The sequence below is a fragment of the Oncorhynchus clarkii genome, chromosome 23 (genome assembly GCF_045791955.1).
Source record: "Oncorhynchus clarkii lewisi isolate Uvic-CL-2024 chromosome 23, UVic_Ocla_1.0, whole genome shotgun sequence".
Lineage (NCBI taxonomy): Eukaryota > Metazoa > Chordata > Actinopteri > Salmoniformes > Salmonidae > Oncorhynchus > Oncorhynchus clarkii.
Window position 1 is genome coordinate 48,697,766 of NC_092169.1, and position 14,236 is coordinate 48,712,001.

Consider the following 14,236-nt stretch of genomic DNA (forward strand, 5'->3'; position numbering starts at 1 on the left):
AGCTATGCCCAATGGCATCACCAGGGAAATATCTATCGAAATGCCTGGAGAACGCCCTTGCATTTTATCTCCACCCAAGAAGAGGAGAGTGTATCAGGGACTCGATCAGAGCCGATGGGTGGGAACTATCTGGCAGCACTTCTACCCAAGTCGTGCAGGGCAGTGGGAACAACTACATACACAAATCACAGCATCAGGACCACAGAACCAGAAACACAGTTTCAAGACCAGAAACTGGCCATACAAAAGGCTGGTTTAGAAGCGAGGGAGATTATGTCAGTGAGTGGGCATCGGTGTGAAGGTTCGCTCATTAGCTAATGCCATCCCTCATTGACAGACAGAAAATGCTGGAGAAACATCAAGGCCGAAAACTAAGACCACACTGCAGCACCATCAACACCCAAAAGGCTGAAGCAAGGCAGCAGAAGTAGTAGCACAGACTCCTACAGATATTTCAACCAATGCACTGTCCAAGTGAATGTACAGATAAATGTGACATACAATAAGTAGCTATAGCTAGCTATAGGCTGGGTTTCTGTTTAGCACTTTGTGACATCAGCTGATTAAAAAATACATGTGATTGATGGAGCTATGTCAGCTGTGGTGGATAACAACAACAACGTAGGGTTTCATTTATTAAAATCAAATCAACTGAATGTCATGGATTGTCTTTCTTTTGCCTGAACAGCATCCTGACAAGAGAGCACATTTTCTCTGCCAGGCAAAATCACACATAATAAACTCATTGCTATGGATGGATCCAAATGAAGCCAACTACAAAACAACTGCTTTGCTGTTATTCTGGCTGCACTTTTTGACGTGACTGTATTTAACCATAGTTGGCTAGTTAGCAAGCAAAGGATAAGAACGTTGCCAGCCAGTATGGCAATGGAACATTTATAATAATGAACAACTGGGTCACGTCCATAAATACAGAACAAAAATACTGAACAACTGGGTCACATCCATAAATACAGAACAAAAACACTGAACAACTGGGTCACATCCATAAATACAGAACAAAAATACTGAACAACTGGGTCACATCCATAAATACAGAACAAAAACACTGAACAACAGGGTCACATCCATAAATAAAGAACAAAAATACTGAACAACTGGGTCACGTCCATAAATACAGAACAAAATACTGAACAACTGGGTCACATCCATAAATACAGAACAAAATACTGAACAACTGGGTCACGTCCATAAATACAGAACAAAATACTGAACGACTGGGTCACGTCCATAAATACAGAACAAAATACTGAACAACTGGGTCACATCCATAAATACAGAACAAAATACTGAACAACTGGGTCACATCCATAAATACAGAACAAAAATACTGAACAACTGGGTCACATCCATAAATACAGAACAAAAATACTGAACAACTGGGTCACATCCATAAATACAGAACAAAATACTGAACGACTGGGTCACATCCATAAATACAGAACAAAATACCGAACAACTGGGTCACATCCATAAATACAGAACAAAATACTGAACGACGGGGTCACATCCATAAATACAGAACAAAAATACTGAACAACTGGGTCACATCCATAAATACAGAACAAAAATACTGAACAACTGGGTCACGTCCATAAATACAGAACAAAATACTGAACAACTGGGTCACATCCATAAATACAGAACAAAATACTGAACAACTGGGTCACATCCATAAATACAGAACAAAATACTGAACGACTGGGTCACATCCATAAATACAGAACAAAAATACTGAACAACTGGGTCACGTCCATAAATACAGAACAAAATACTGAACGACTGGGTCACGTCCATAAATACAGAACAAAATACTGAACAACTGGGTCACATCCATAAATACAGAACAAAAATACTGAACAACTGGGTCACATCCATAAATACAGAACAAAAATACTGAACAACTGGGTCACATCCATAAATACAGAACAAAAATACTGAACAACTGGGTCACATCCATAAATACAGAACAAAATACTGAACGACTGGGTCACATCCATAAATACAGAACAAAATACTGAACAACTGGGTCACATCCATAAATACAGAACAAAATACTGAACGACTGGGTCACATCCATAAATACAGAACAAAAATACTGAACAACTGGGTCACGTCCATAAATACAGAACAAAATACTGAACGACTGGGTCACGTCCATAAATACAGAACAAAATACTGAACAACTGGGTCACATCCATAAATACAGAACAAAAATACTGAACAACTGGGTCACATCCATAAATACAGAACAAAAATACTGAACAACTGGGTCACATCCATAAATACAGAACAAAAATACTGAACAACTGGGTCACATCCATAAATACAGAACAAAATACTGAACGACTGGGTCACATCCATAAATACAGAACAAAATACTGAACAACTGGGTCACGTCCATAAATACAGAACAAAATACTGAACAACTGGGTCACGTCCATAAATACAGAACAAAATACTGAACGACTGGGTCACATCCATAAATACAGAACAAAATACTGAACAACTGGGTCACGTCCATAAATACAGAACAAAATACTGAACAACTGGGTCACGTCCATAAATACAGAACAAAATACTGAACAACTGGGTCACGTCCATAAATACAGAACAAAATACTGAACAACTGGGTCACGTCCATAAATAAAGAACAAAATACTGAACAACTGGGTCACGTCCATAAATACAGAACAAAATACTGAACAACTGGGTCACGTCCATAAATACAGAACAAAATACTGAACAACTGGGTCACATCCATAAATACAGAACAAAAATACTGAACAACTGGGTCACATCCATAAATGCGGAACGGGTGCCTAAAAACACCATGCCAATATATCCTCCAAACACTGGCTTCTCGGGTATAATAGCATTGTCCTTTTGTATTGCCAGAGGCCCCAGTCATTTACAGTGGTATGTATTCATGGATGCAAATGAAAGAATTCACAGATAAAAAAAGAAAAATAATAATGTATAATGTATATTTCCTCTCTCTGCTTCATAAGTTTCCTTCAATTCGCAAGAAGCTGAATATATCTCACTGATGAAAGCTTCTGAATGAGCGAAACAGCGCCCCTCTGTCTCTGTATGTGTAGACCATCTATCTGATGTTGTCTGGTAAAAAGAGTCTACTGTTGTCACCTGTAGCATTGAATACAAGGGAACCGAGAGAGCATTTGACGTCCCTTAATTTTTTTTGGTATAAAATAATAGGCAATCAGAGTTGAGCAAAACTGAGTGAGCTCAACTGTGAATGGTCAAGGGAAGCCTGTTTGGATTTGGCTTCACACCAAACACATCACATCAAAAAGCCAAAGGTCATTGACCAAAGAAACATTCTTTTTTGCATCTCGTTGTGTTGTTATCCTTCGGTGGCTAGCTAGCTAGGCCCATTCCTAAATTAGCCATGGATGGAGATAGAGATTTGGAGTTGTGGTTTTACTTAATTATATATATATATATATATATCATGGTGGCATATGAACTACCAGGTTATAGAGCAAACAATGAAATGATCACAACACATTTTTTCCTGGCTTGGCTTCCCCAGTGATTTTACCCACACACCGCTACTGGTAATATAATAATGAGTTTTCAAATGCAGCATGTAAAGTATAGAACAGTTGTCATGGAATATAATGACTGGAATTTAATGACTGGAATATAATAAGTGCTAATGAGAACAGAGTGGTTCTAAAGGACATCAGTACTAAAGTGACAGGAGAAGAAAAGTGCTCCAATGTCCCAAATAAACGTGTTCGTTGTTGCCGCCATGATGACGACAACACTTACCTTTAGTCGACTCTTCTGGCATAATGGCAACTCAGTCAAGATACAATGTATATATGCAACACAGCGTGTGGAACTCAATGTATGGAATGTGGAGTTCATAGCAAGACAAAAGCAAACTTGATGTGTGTTTTGTGATGGTTTACAACAAATGGTGACACAAAGGACACAATGCATTCTTATATACTGTAGGGTACTGTAGGTTGCCCACACTGTATATAGATTTTTCTATTGTGTTATTGACTGTACGTTTCTTTATCCCATGTGTAACTCTGTGTTGTATTTTGTCGCAATGCTTTGATTTATCTTGGCCAAGTCGCAGTTGTACATGAGAACTTGTTCTCAACTAGCTTACCTGGTTAAATAAAGGTGAAATAAATTAAATATATATATATATATATATATGTATATATATATATATATATATAGATGTAGGATCTTAATCACCCTGTGGAAGGAGAACGTTCCTGCAATGTAGGACATTGTGAACGTGTGTGTGTGTGTGTGTGTGTGTGTGTGTGTGTGTGTGCACATACACAAAGCAGTTGAAAGGTGTGTCTTACCGTCGTTGCAGAGTGGCCCTCCGAAAGATGTCATGCTACAGTCACAGTTGAACCCCTCCCACTGCTGCAGGCACACACCCTGATTGGCACATGAGTCCTCCTGGCATGTTGTACTGGGGCCTGGGAACAGGGGGAGGGAGGGATCACGTAAAATATGCGATTGGAATTTAAAATGAAACACATATATATGATTAAAAGCTTAATCCAACTTAATCTTTGCAGTCCATTTACCAGTTTATATACTGACACATGGCATACTGAGACAAACATACCTGTACCTACATGTACATGCTACCTCAACTAACCGGTGCCCCCGCACATTGACTCTGTACTCGCAGCCCCTTGTATATATTGTAATTGTATTTTTTACTGCTGCTCTTAAAACGTGTTACTTTTATCTCTTATTATTGATTTGATAACCTCTCTGTCTCTCTCTCTGTGTCTCTCTCTCTGTGTCTCTCTCTCTCTGTCTCTCTCTCTCTGTCTCTCTCTGTCTCTCTCTCTCTCTGTGTCTCTCTCTCTCTCTCTCTCTCTCTCTCTCTGTCTCTCTCTCTCTGTGTCTCTCTCTGTGTCTCTCTCTCTCTCTCTCTCTCAATTCAATTCAAGGAGCTTTATTGGCATGGGAAACATATGTTAAAACATTGCCAAATCAAGTGAAGTAGATAATATACGAAAGTGAAAAAAAAACAATAAAAATGAACAGTAAACATTACACCCATAGAAGTTCCAAAATAATAAAGACATTACAAATGTCATCATTTATATATTCAGTGTTGTAACAATGTGCAAAAATCTCTCTGTCTCTCTCTGTGTCTCTCTGTGTCTCTCTCTGTGTCTCTCTCTGTCACTCTCTGTGTCTGTCTTTCTCTCTCTTCATGTGTGTCTCTCTCTGTGTCTCTTTCCATATGCCTCTCACTCTGTCTCTCTCTCTGTGTCTCTCTATATATGTCTCTCTCTCTATTTATCTCTGTGTCTCTCTATATATCTCTGTATGTCTCTCTCTGTCTCTCTCTCTCTCTCTGTTTCTCTCTCTCTGTGTCTAGCTATATGTCTCTGTATATGTCTCTCTCTCTCTCTCTATATGTATATATATATATATATATATATATATATATATATATCTGTGTCTCTGTATATGTCTCTCTGTATGTCTCTCTATATGTCTCTCTCTCTGTGTCTCTGTCTCTCTCTCTCTTTCTCTCTCTCACTATCTGCCTTGCTCTATCAGTCTCACTTGCTTTCACACACAAACACTTTACACGAAGAAACCCTTTACACACATTACACACCGTTTTTATGAGATTGTCATTCGTTTTAGTGAGTTAAGGTACTCTTGCTTACTCATATTCATATTTATTTTACTTTTGCACTCTCACCACTATTTTTAGGAAATAACAAATATTGTTAAATCTGTCAGCAGCCTAGATGAGGTTCAGCTGTGGGCCCACTGTGCCACCATCAGGACACATGGAACACACATGGAACACATCTTCCTAGGATGAGCTACTTCTGTATTCCTCACCACGCTTGCCAAATCAGATCTCAAAATCAAACTGATCATGCAATATAATATGCTTTTGATGTATTTTAGATCATTTTTAATGATGTTGACTACTTTAAACACCTTCTTCTTCAGAACGGCTGGACCGATCGGCAGCAAATCCAAATCTGGTATACAGCATGTATACGTCTTCAAATACACTATTTTCCAAGACTCTAGATGCAACAATATGGCCGCTATGAGCCAATGAGCTTAGATTCATGTTTTTTCCTATCCAACAATGCCACAGTGTGATCAAACTCAATCATACTTTACAGGTTAGCTAGACTCATATCTTTGAGCAGGTGTGCCAAATTTCATCACTCCGAATCATAGCGCCACTGTGTGGTCGATATGCTTGCAAAAGTCTTTCAGTGTTTTCAACATGTGTGCCAAGTTTTGTTGCAAAACAAATATCCGACTGATTTACAGTAATTTATGTGCCCATGTGAATGTTAAGTGGTCAGTAGACGTCATGATATTTGACATACTATTCTGGAAAATAGTGTGTTGAGAGGCCTTGGTCCATATACAGTACCAGTCAAAAGTTTGGACAAACCTACACATTCAAAGGTTTTTATTTATTTGTACTATTTTTTACATTATAGAATAATAGTGAAGACATCAAAATTATGAAATAACACATGGAATCATGTACTAACCAAAAAAGCGTTAAACAAACCAAAATATATTTATATTTGAGTTTCTTCAAAGTAGCCAACGTGACAGCATTGCACTCTCTTGGCATTCTCTCAACCAGCTTCATGAGGTAGTCGCCTGGAATGCATTTCAACTATCAGGTGAGCCTTGTTAAAAGTTAGTTTGTGGAATTTCTTTCCTTCTTATTGTGTTTGAGCCAATCAGTTGTGTTGTCACAAGGTAGGGGTGGTATACAGAAGATAGCTCTATTTGGTAAAAGACCAAGTCCATATTATGGCAGGGACAGCTCAAATAAGCAAAGAGAAATGACAGTCCATCATTACTTTAAGACACGAAGATCAGTCAATCTGGATAATTTCAAGAACTTTGAGAGTTTCCTCAGGTGCAATTTCAAAAAAGCATCAAGCGCTACGATGAAACTGTCTCTCATGAGGACCGACACAGGAAAGGAAGACCCAATCATTTCAAGGGAGAGTAGATGTGTGTTTCTGTTATTTGCATGGGAAGATAAAGAAAACGGAAATGTAGCCGAGGATAAACCCGGATCTGAGACAATCTGGAATTTTTCTCTTGTGGATGGTCTGAAAACTGCATTTGTCTTTAGTATTTTGGAGATAGACAATCCATTGTAGAAAAAAAGAGTAAAGATCATCAGCAGCTATTAACATTGGCCAACAACGTGTAACAGGTTAGGACACTGATCTTAGCCTCTGCCTGCCTGCCTGCCTGCCTGCCTGCCTGCCTGCCTGCCTGCCTGCCTGCCTGCCTGCCTGTCTGTTATGTCAACTGTCAGCCAATCTGCTATGTAGTCTGTCAGCCAGTCTGTTATGTAGTCTGTCAGCCAGTCTGTTATATAGTCTGTCAGCCAGTCTGTTATGTAGTCTGTCAGCCAGTCTGTTATGTAGTCTGTCAGCCAATCTGTTATGTAGTCTTATGTAGGCTTCTAAACAGCTTCTATCCACAAGCCTGAACAGCTTCTACCCCAAGCCATAAGAGTCCCCCCCCCCCCCCCTCTACACTACTGCTACTCTCTATTATTATCTATACATAGTCACTTTAATAACTCTACCTACATGTACATATTACCTCAACACCGGTGAACTGCACATTGACTCTGTACGGGTATATAGCGCCGCTATTGTTATTTACTGCAGCTGATTCATTATTTGTTATTCTTATCTCTTACTTTTTTGTAGGCATTTTATTAAAGTGCATTGTTGGTTAAGGGCTTGTAAGTAAGTGTTTCACTGTAAGGTCTACCTACACCTTGTATTCGGTGCATGAGACAAATACAATTTGATTGATAGTCTGTCAGCCAGTCTGTTATGTAGTCTGTCAGCCAGTCTGTTATGTCATCTGTCAGCCAGTCTGTCAGCCAGTCTGTTATGTCATCTGTCAGCCAGTCTGTTATGTCATCTGTCAGCCAGTCTGTTATGTAGCCTGTCAGCCAGTCTGTTATGTCATCTGTCGGCCAGTCTGTTATGTAGTCTGTCAGCCAGTCTGTCAACCCCTATGTAGGCTGTGTTAATGGGAGAGTTGATACAAATGGTATGACACAGGGTTAGCATGGATGTTAACCGGAGCTATGTAACATGGTTTGGTTGTTATACTGAGATTAAGACTGAGATTTTCTTTGATTAGGATACATGTTGTTACAATGGTGATAATGGTTGATTGCAATTTCTTTAGGCTTATTAGAAAATGCACTATTGCATATTTCAATTTTCAAAAGTATGAAGTTAAAATGACACAATTTTACTTCACCTCTAAGTACACTGAACAAAAATATTAACGTAACATGTAAAGTGTTGGTCCCATGTTTCATGAACTGCAATAAAAGTTCCCAGAAATGTTCCATACACACGAAAAGCTTGTCTCTCAAATGTTGTGGACACATTTATTTACATCCCTGTTAGTGAGCGTTTCTTCTTCGCCAAGTTAATCAACCCACATGACAGATGTGGCATATCAATTAGCTGATTAAACAGTGATCATTACACAGGTGCACCTTGGGCTGGGGGCAACAAAAAGGCATCTCTAAAATGTGCAGTTTTGTCACACAACACAGATGTCTCAAGTTTTGAGGGAGTGTGCAATTGGCATGCTGACTGCAGGAATGTCTAACAGAGCTGTTGCCAGATAATTTAATGTTAATTTATCTACCAACGTCAATTTAGAGAATTAGTCCTAATGTCCAACCGGCCTCACAACCGCAGATCACGTGTAACCACACCGTTCCAGGACTTCCACTTCCGGCATCTTCACCTGCAGGATCGTCTGAGACCAGCCACCTGGACTGCTGATGAAACTGTGCGTTTGCACAAGCAAGCATTTCTGCACAAATTGTAAGAAACAGTCTCAGGGAAGGAAGCTCATCTGCGTGCTCATTGTCCTAACCAGCGTCTTGACCTGACTGCAGTTCGGCATCGTAACCGACTTCAGTGGGAAGACTCTCACCTTCGATGGCTACTGGCACGCTGGAGAAGTGTGCTCTTCAATAATGAATCCCAGTTTCAACTACATCGGGCAGATGGCAGACAGCTTGTATGGAGTTGTGTGGGCGAGCGGTTTGCTGATGTCAATGTTGTGAACAGAGTGCCCCAAGGTGGTGGGGTTATGGTTTGGGTAGGCATATTCTAAGGACAACAAACACAATTGCATTTTATCGATGGCTATTTGAATGCACCGAGGCACTGTGATGAGATCCTGAGGCCCATTTTATTGCCATTCATCCGCCGCCATCACCTCATGTTTCAGCATGATAATGCACATCCCCATGTCACAATGACATGTACACAAATCCTGGAAGCTGAAAATGTCTCAGTTCTTCCATGGCCTGCACACTCACCAGACATGTCACCCAAGGAGCATGTTTGGGATGCTTTGCATTGACGTGTACGACATCATGTTCCAGTTCCCGCCAATATCCAGCAACTTCACACAGCCATTGAAGAGCAGTGGGCAAACATTACACAGGCCGCAATCAATGGCCAGAGGCAAATGGTGGTGTTGGATTCTGAGTTAAACTTGGAACATATCTAAGGAGCGTATATAGAGACTGTTTTTTACATCAGAAGTTAATGGTTATCTGTAGGAGCCAGATGGCTTTGGAATGTGTTTGGTGGACAGGAGGAAGTGACAGGATTGCTACAGGGGATACAGATGGACATCTGTGGATTAGGAAAATGAGGGGTTGAGGTCAGATCCCCTTAAGGGAGAAATTATGGTTTATTACCCTATTCCTTGGTTATTACCCTATTACCCTATTACTTAGGATCACCACTTTATTTTAAGATTGTGACATTTCAGAATAATAGTAGAGAGAATGATTTATTTATTTGATCACATTCCCAGTGGGTCAGACATTTACATACACTCAATTAGTATTTGATAGCATTGCCTTTACATTGTTTAACGTGGGTCAAACGTTTTGCGTAGCCATCCACAAGCTTCCCACAATAAGTTGGGTAAATTTTGGCCCATTCCTCCTGACAGAGCTGGTGTAACTGAGTCAGGTTTGTAGGCCTCCTTTGCTCGCACACGCTTTTTCAGATCTGCCAACACATTTTCTATAGGATTGAGGTCAGGGCATTGTGACTGCCACTCCAATAACAAAAATGTCCTTAAGCCATTTTGCCACAATTTTGGAAGTATCCTTGGAGTCATTGTCCACTTGGAAGAGCCATTTGCGACCAAGCTATAACTTTCTGACTGATGTCTTGAGATGTTGCTTCAATATATCCACATAATTTTCCTTCCTCATGAAGCCATCTATTTTGTGAAGTACAGCAGTCCCTCCTGAGGCAAAGCACCCCCACAACATGAGGCTTCCACCTCGTGCTTCACGGTCGGGATGGTGTTCTTCAGCTTGCAAGCCTCCCCCTTTTTCCTCCAAACATAAAGATGGTCATTATGGCCAAACAGTTCTATTTTTGTTTCATGAGACCAGATGACATTTCTCCAAAAAGTACGATATTTGTCCCCATGTGCAGTTGCAAACCGTAGTCTGGCTTTTTTTATGGCGGTTTTGGAGCAGTGACTTCTTTCTTGCTGAGTGGCCTTTCAGGTTATGTCGATATAGGACTCGTTTTACAGTGGATATAGATACTTTTGTACCTGTTTCCTCCAGCTTCGTTACAAGGTTCTTTGCTGTTGTTCTGGGATTGATTTGCACTGTTCACACTAAAGTAAGGTTAATCTCTAGGAGACAGAACGTGTCTCCTTCCTGAGCGGTATGATGGCTGCGTTGTCCCATGGTGTTTATACTTGCATACTATTGTTTGTACAGACGAGCGTGGTACCTTCAGGTGTTTGGAAATTGCTCCGAAGGATGAACCAGACTCGTGGAGGTCTACAATTTTTTTTCTGAGGTTTTGGCTGATTTCTTTAGATTTTCCCGTGATGTCAAGGAAATTTGTGGAGTGGTTGAAAAACCTGTTTTAATGACTCCAACCTAAGTGTATGTACATTTCCGACTTCAACTGTATATTTGTGGTGGTGGACACATGTGTTGTCTGAATGCGGCTGTATTGACCCTCTGACCCTCAGAATAAACGTGGCTCAGCTTTCATAATGTCTGTTGAGTGTTTTACTCTGAGAATTAGAACCCAACACTGGTCACACCAGATACTGACTGGTTTTCTGATCCACACCCCTACTTTTTTTAAGGTATCTGTGACCAACAGATGTACAGTATATCTGTGTTCCCAGTTATGTACAATCCATAGATTAGGGCCTAATGAATTTATTTAAATTGACTGATTTCCTTACATGAACTGTCACAAAAACTTTGAAATTGTTTGATGGTTTGTTTATATTTTAGTTCAATGTATACTAGACAGTGTCTTAATAAAAAAGCTTTATATTATTCAGAATATCAAGTAACTTTAATTAGTTGTAGCGGTTGTGGATAAAGTGAATGAGTTGTAATGATTTTTATTCAGTTTAATTTTGATAATTTACTAATTTATTCAACTAAACATTGTTATTATCATGAATGACGGTTTGTGGGTTAACACTTACAGTACGCATATGTTTTCATCCTATTGGTCCATATACAAATTCATAATACTGTACTGAATGAAACATATACACCATATAGTATTGAAATAATAACATAGTATCTACTGATAACAACAGTACAATTTGACACCCTTAACAAGGGTTGCTATCTTACAAACATGAGGTAGCTAAGACCCTATCTATTTTGATTCAAAATTGCACAATCATATATAGATTTGGTGTAATGCCATGCATGTAAATTTGGCTATGAAGACTATGAGCCATGCAATAAAATAATTGTATGTAACAGGTATACTATATGTGACAAAATAAACAAGAGTGAATATAATAAACTAGTAGAAGATGATAACAAGAGACCCTGAGGCTGTCATACCGTACAAGATGATGGAGGTGGTCCAATTCTAGATCGCCCCCTAGACCCTACGCACTTGTGGAAATCCAAGAGCTTTTCATTGGTATAAGAAACTTGGTGAAACTTACAACAAATATATCAGAGGGTAAGATGGAGGCATTTATATATTGTTTACAACTGTCAAATCCTCTGAGATCTCCACAATGATATAGGATATAGGTATAGGATCTAGGGGTCAGTTTAGAGGACAGGTGAGTGATCCTTGTGTTCCCCTCTGGGGCTGAAGCCCAATTGTTATGACACGGGAGTGAGTGGCGTAACACTGAGTTGTCATTGAGTTCGAGGGGGTGAGGGTGGAAGTGGTGGTTGTAGAAGTTTTTGTGGTGTGGGGGTTGGGGTGGTGTGAGTGGGTTGGGGTAATGTGTGTGCGTGTGTGTGTGTTGGGGTGTGGGGTGGGGTTACAAATGCAGAGGGAGGAAGAGGGATTATCAGGCTCTGTATCAAACAAACCGAAGCTATATACCTTGTAGATCAGCTTTCATCAATGCTTGATCAAGTCAGCAAAACAGTAAGGAAAGGAAAAGGCAGAATATACCAGAGGTTAGTAAAGCACTGAAATGTTGTCAGAGACTGTAATAACAGGAAGCACAAATATACGCAGGAGAGGATGGAGAGACGTCAGAGAGAAGATGGAAAGAGGTCAGAGAGAAGATGGGGAGATGTCAGAGAGTAGACAGAGAGAAGACAAGAGAGGTCAGCGTGAAGACGGAGAGACGACAGAGAGAAGACGAAGAGACGACAGAGAGACGACAGAGAGAAGACAAAGAGATGTCAGAGAGTAGACAGAGAGAAGACAAGAGAGGTCAGAGAGAAGACGGAGAGACGACAGAGAGAAGACGGAGAGACGACAGACAGAAGACGGAGATACTTCAGAGAGAAGACGGAGAGACGACAGAGAGAAAACGGAGAGACGACAGAGAGAAGTCAGAGAGACAAAGTAACAAACAAGATTTCATGAGTCAGAAACATAAAATAGGAGAGAATAAAAGCAAGGGAATTGAAGGTCGTACGAAGTGGATACATTTTAATTGTTCTTTGAGGTGAAGGAAGAAGCAGATATAATTTTAGTAGTGATAATTACGAACAATCACATACAGTACCTTCTTATTCAGTTACTCACTCACACCTACACTTCAGTCAGTCAGTCACACCTACAGTTCAGTCAGTCAGTCACAAATACACTTCAGTCAGTCAGTCAGACAGTCAGTCAGTCAGTCACACCTACACTTCAGTCAGTCAGTCACAAATACACTTCCGTCAGTCAGTCAGTCAGTCACAAATACACTTCCGTCAGTCAGTCACACCTACACTTCAGTCACTCATTCACACCTTCAAGTCAGTCAGTCAGTCACACCTCCAATTCAGTGAGTCAGTCAGTCACAACTACACTTCAGTCAGTCAGTCACACCTACAGTTCAGTCAGTCAGTCACAAATACACTTCAGTCAGTCAGTCAGTCAGTCACACCTACACTTCAGTCAGTCAGTCACAAATACACTTCAGTCAGTCAGTCAGTCAGTCAGTCACACCTACACTTCAGTCAGTCATTCCCACCTACAAGTGAGTCAGTCAGCCATACCTCCAATTCAGTGAGTCAGTCATTCACAACTACACTTCAGTCAGTCAGTCACAACTACACTTCAGTCAGTCAGTCAGAACTACACTTCAGTCAGTCAGTCACACATACACTTAAGTCAGTCAGTCACACCCACTCTTCAGTCAGTCAGTCAGTCAGTCAGTCACACCACCACTTCAATCAGTCAGTCACACCTACACGTCAGTCCATCACTCACACCTACACTTCAGTCCATATCACTCACACCTACACTTCAGTTAGTCATTCACACATACACTTATGTCAGTCAGACCTACACTTCAGTCAGTCACTCACACCTACATTTCAGTCACTCAGTCACACCTACACTTCAGACAGTCAGTCAGTCAGTCACACCTACAATTCAATCCGTCAGGCAGTCAGTCAGTCAGTCAGTCACACCTACAATTCAGTCAGTCAGGCAGTCAGTCAGTCACACCTCACTTTAGTCAGTCACACCTCACTTCAGTCAGTCAGTCACCCCTACACTTCAGTCAGTCACACCTACACTTCAGTCAGTCACACCTACACTTCAATCAGTTTCTCACACGTACACTTCAGTCAGTTTCTCACACCTAGACTTGTCAGTCAGTCAGTCATTCACACCTACACTTCAGTCAGTCACTCACA

At 40.4% G+C, this 14,236-nt stretch overlaps 1 protein-coding gene across 12 annotated transcripts in view; it reads right to left on the bottom strand.

The window, feature by feature from the left end:
• LOC139381237 (neurexin-1a-like) overlaps nt 1-14,236 on the bottom strand; it is a 749,117-nt gene that overhangs the window by 372,261 nt on the left and 362,620 nt on the right. For 11 of the 12 annotated variants that reach the window (XM_071124703.1, XM_071124701.1, XM_071124711.1 and 8 more), the window contains one exon: nt 4,380-4,499. In XM_071124703.1, coding sequence (XP_070980804.1) covers nt 4,380-4,499 — 120 coding nt within the window. Of the gene's footprint in view, nt 1-4,379; nt 4,500-12,476; nt 12,501-14,236 lie in introns of all 12 variants that reach the window. The other variant, XM_071124702.1, reaches the window with a different exon arrangement.